Consider the following 4,467-nt stretch of genomic DNA (forward strand, 5'->3'; position numbering starts at 1 on the left):
CCCGCCCCGCCCAGCGGCCAGGCCAGAGCCGCCCGCATACAAATGGCCTCTTTGCGCTACACTTTATGGTTCATTTCGGGGCGCCGCGACGCCACGCCCCGCCACCCTGCGCGAGGGATCGTCGCGTCGATTTGCGTGCGGCCGCCTTTGCTGGACACTCGTCGAGAGGAAACGGATGTCCCCGATTTCGGCGCGTTTTCTTTTGAACACGAGTGTCGCGTGTCGCAGTGTTGCCCCAAATGTCGTGTGCGGTGCATGCCGCACTGTAAAAATAATTTCTTGTATTTCAAGACCTGGTCTTGGATGCCATTGGCGTTCTCCATAAGATCCAAGACCAGGTCTTGAAATACGAGACACTATTTTCACCATAACCACGCCACCCCGCTGCCCTCTTCATCCTTTCTCAGGAAGCTGCTGTCCTATCCTGTCAGTGTCTACGTTGGCGCTCTCCTGCGGTGCGAAAACCAAGACCCCATCATCGGGGAGGCGATGAGTTGGAGACGAAATCATCTCGGGGGACGATGCTATGTCTCCTCGGTCTTTCGCCACCCCGCCGCGCGCTCTCGAGCGAGTCCCTACAGCTCCCTCTAGCACCTCTTTCTTTGGGCGATCCAGAGTAAATTATTGTGTCGCTCATCTGTCGAAAGGCTCCGCTGGGCACTCCTGCTGGCGCCTACCCCTCCCTTCCCTCCCCCCCCTCTCTCTCTCTCTCTCTCTCTCTCTCTCTCTCTCTCTCTCTCTCTCTATCTCTCTCTCTCTCGCCCCCCCTCCCTATCCCCCTCTCACCGCGCCGCCTATGTCGCCGAGTGTCCCGGTCCAGGCAGTCGGGCGCCGTCGCCTCAGACACCACCGGAGCCAAGAGACATCCCCGTGTGATTGTCCAAGTTCCTTGTGGCATGCGACCAAACTTGTGTGAGTGTGTGTGTGTGTCTTTTTTCAAGACGATAGTTTTGCGCGGGTAGATCCACTCTTTCCCTCTCTCTCTCCTGCGCTGTGCGGTCAGTGGGGTGGAAACGAGATTCCCCGCGCGCCTCGCCCCGCCGCGGCGATCCTATCCGCTCCGCGGAAACCTGACGGGCAAGCCATGTAAATTTGAGCAACTAAGTGTTTTCGCTTCGTAGCGCTGCTGCCCTTCCTTGCCCAGTTTTTATCTCCTCTGCCCCTTGCCCTCCCTTCCCTCCCTTTCCCTTCTCGTTGACTCACCCTTCCCTCCGGCCAGCCGCATCAGGGGCTAGTTTTGGCAAATACACCCGCCCAATCACCTTGTCAGCCGCACATGAGGTAGAGCGCGCTGTAGTTCTTAACACATTTCTGCCGGAGCAGGCTAAGTAATTTGACGTCATCAGCATCTTAGTCGTGTTCTTTCTCTCCCTCTCTCTAACTCTCTACCGTCTCTACCCCTCTCCCTCTCCCGCTCTCCCATCCCCTCTTTCTATCTCTCTCTCTCTCTTCCTCTCTCCCTCTCGAGTTCAAGCCATTTCCTCCGCCTGATTGGCTCAAGTTTGCTTTGCAACGGGCGCTCTGTTGCGACAACGCAGTGGAATCCGATTCTTGCGTCCATGGTGTTTTAGTGGCTAAAGATGGAGCGAGGAAGGAGAGGGGAAAGCGAGGCGGAAGGAACTGACTACCTGCCTCTATCACTCTCATACACCAATCCAAATATGTGTATCGCGCTCGACACAACATCCGAGGAATTCGAGTCGTCGTTAGAGTAGCAGTGTTTGGACGCTACGTTGGAACGGTCGCTAGGTTTCCGAGAACGGCTGGCGACAGTTGGACAAAAGGCTCCATAATTTTTTCCATTTTTATTGGGAAAGTTATCAGAAAACCAAGCAGACGGTTCCACCGAGTATCTTGCTCAACAGATGTGTGTGTGTGTGTGTGTGTGTGTGTGTGTGTGTGTGTGTCAGTGTGTATGTGTCAGTGTGAACTGTGGTGTCTGTGTTATCCAGCGACCTCTAGCCCACTCCGGCCGCTCCAAACTCCAATCGAAACTTGGTCTTTTCGCTTCTTTTGTGAATTTTTTGTACCCACCCCGCTTTCACGTAGCCCCTTCCCCTTTTTGTTTTCCCACTCCCATCATGCCGTTTTTCTGTTGTCAGCTTTCCCCCTCCTTCCTGCTCGTCCCAGCGATCCTGCTGTGCACTTGTCATAGCCATGTTCAATAGCAAACGATATGAGTTTTCTCCCTGAATGTTTTGCAGGAGAACGCGACGCGGCGCTGCCTAGCGGACGGCACATGGTTCGTCAACCTCACCATGAACAGGACGTGGACCAACTACACCATGTGCCACCACGGGGTCGCCACGGTGGTGGTTAGCCTACCTGACTCCGCCAACAGCTCTTTGGTCGCGGTGAGTGAGTCAGTCTTCCTGTCTCGGACGTATTGCGTTACACCGACAAAGCCGTTTGAACCCGACCTAGCCGGCCGGGCCAGACCGGGCCCCACAGCATCGGATTAGCAATGATTGCCTAAACTGTACCCCCCGGGCGGTGGCCGCTCCACAACTGGAGACTGGGGAGACAAAGCAAAGGCAAAGCCGGGGAGAGCAGTCGCGAAGGGCTTCATAGGGCCACATTGTCGTCACTGTGATTCCTTTGGTCAACAAATGCAAAGAGTATTAAAATTCCAATTCGATACCTTAGACTAATCACGCACTTCATCCGCCCGTTTCGAAAAGCACGCAGTTTACCGCTCTAGAGATAGGAACTGCGTGTTTTTCGAAGCGCGCTGCTGAACTGCGTGTCTTTCGAAACGTGCGGCTGAACTGCGTGCCTTCGAAACGCGCAGGTGAACTACGTGCTTTTCAGTCCAAGGTATCGTGCTTAGCTGCGACGACGAAAAGGAAAAGTTTTCGTTTGTTTGTACGTAATAATTTGCAGCTTTTGTGTTCAGAAATATATTTGTACGAGAAATGTGTTTATAATTGTGGGCTATATGTGGGCATGCATGTGCATTGTGCGCTAAACATTTTCTAGGAAATTTGCAACTACTAAATAGTAACTACTAAATTTTTGTGATGTCATTGTGGGCCAATGTTGAATTGCTGAAGAATTTCTTGATAATATACAACAACAACAGTTTAGTACTTAGGCAGATTATTAAGGCCATTACATAATTGCCCATAATTCAAATCAGGCACAAAAATAATTTAATTATCCTCATACTTTTTTAAATTCATTTGAGTAATTAACCATAGTTTGCGACGACGGCAGTGAGGGACTCAGTATAAAGGATGGGGTATCGTTCAATTCTGTCCCAAAAAAACTAAGAAAACCATTCCTCAATTGGGTGCGACATCCGTCTTCATCAAGGGGATGATGGCGAGGCTGGCATTTCCCTTTCAACTTTGACAATTATTCCACGCAAAAGTTTTTCCCCTCCTCGGAGCCGTCCTCCTTGCTATTCCATTTGCAGGAGAAAACCTAATTATCGCTTCTGCTGCTAATGGCGTAGCGCGCGGCTCGGGCCGCGCCCCGTGTCTCCACTGTGACACTTCGCGGTCCCTGATTGCTCTTCTCTCGTGCTCCCCCCCCCCCTCCATGTCTCTCCCTCCTTCCATCTTCTTCTTCTCTCTTTCTCCCTTTCGTTCTCATACTCTGCCTGCCCCCCTCTCGCCCTCGCGGGAGTAAAGCCTTGATAAGCTGCGCCTGACGAAGCCTCGCACGAGGCGGCTACCTCGTGCAGCCGCGTGCCCTGCGCGAGGCTACGACCGCCACCCGTCACGGCGACTGGCACTGACGTGTCGTTCCGCCCTCCCCGACCGCAGCCCGCCCAGAGCCGGGGGATGTTCTTATTTGGTTCTTATATACCCTTGGTATTTTCCATTATTTTGAGGGTGCGCGTCCGGAGGCAGTTTTCTTTCTCTCTCGAGAACAGGGAGGAAAAGAAAGAGAGGAGAGAGGAAGAGAAGATACCCTCGCGGATTTAGTGAATCCAGACCGTTTCCAAAGCAGAGCAGCAGAAATAGAAGCGGTGGTGGCGGCGGCAGGAAATCTGCAGTTTGAATTGTTATTGTTACGACGCCGTATCCAAAATGGCGCAGCCCGGGTCTGAGGAGCGTGCGGGGCACCGAATGAGCTGGCTGCCCTCGCGCATCCCCAAAAAGCAGCTTCATTCAATGAGGCTGCTGCTTTATTTCTGCGCACGCGCGTTAAAAATAATCATCAACGACACAACCACCCCGCTGGGCTTCTTTCAACAATAATGGCGCGTTATTCTTGCGGTTTGCGCGCTCGACATGCGAATGGAACGATTGCGTCGTTCATTTTTACTGGTGTAACCTCGAGGCTAACTCCGCGCGCTGCTCGCGGGTACGTACTACTGTACCCAGCCGCCCCGAGTAGCCTATGCCAAACTTGTCTCGGTTCGCATTGTGTGTATTTACTGGCAGAGTTTTGTTTGTAGCGCTCTCCCTCATCACTATTGTGTTTTGACTACTCGCGTAACTCTTGCCCCCCCCCCCC

At 52.9% G+C, this 4,467-nt stretch overlaps 1 protein-coding gene across 3 annotated transcripts in view; it reads left to right on the top strand.

The window, feature by feature from the left end:
* LOC113218186 (secretin receptor-like) overlaps nucleotides 1-4,467 on the top strand; it is a 100,762-nt gene that overhangs the window by 26,905 nt on the left and 69,390 nt on the right. For all 3 annotated transcript variants that reach the window (XM_052270516.1, XM_052270511.1, XM_052270512.1), the window contains exon 4: nucleotides 2,205-2,354. In XM_052270516.1, the coding sequence (XP_052126476.1) occupies nucleotides 2,205-2,354 (150 nt within the window). The remainder of the gene's footprint in view (nucleotides 1-2,204; nucleotides 2,355-4,467) is intronic.

Source organism: Frankliniella occidentalis, unplaced genomic scaffold (genome assembly GCF_000697945.3).
Source record: "Frankliniella occidentalis isolate FOCC.00 unplaced genomic scaffold, Focc_3.1 Scaffold6, whole genome shotgun sequence".
In the NCBI taxonomy this organism is placed as follows: Eukaryota; Metazoa; Arthropoda; class Insecta; order Thysanoptera; family Thripidae; genus Frankliniella; species Frankliniella occidentalis.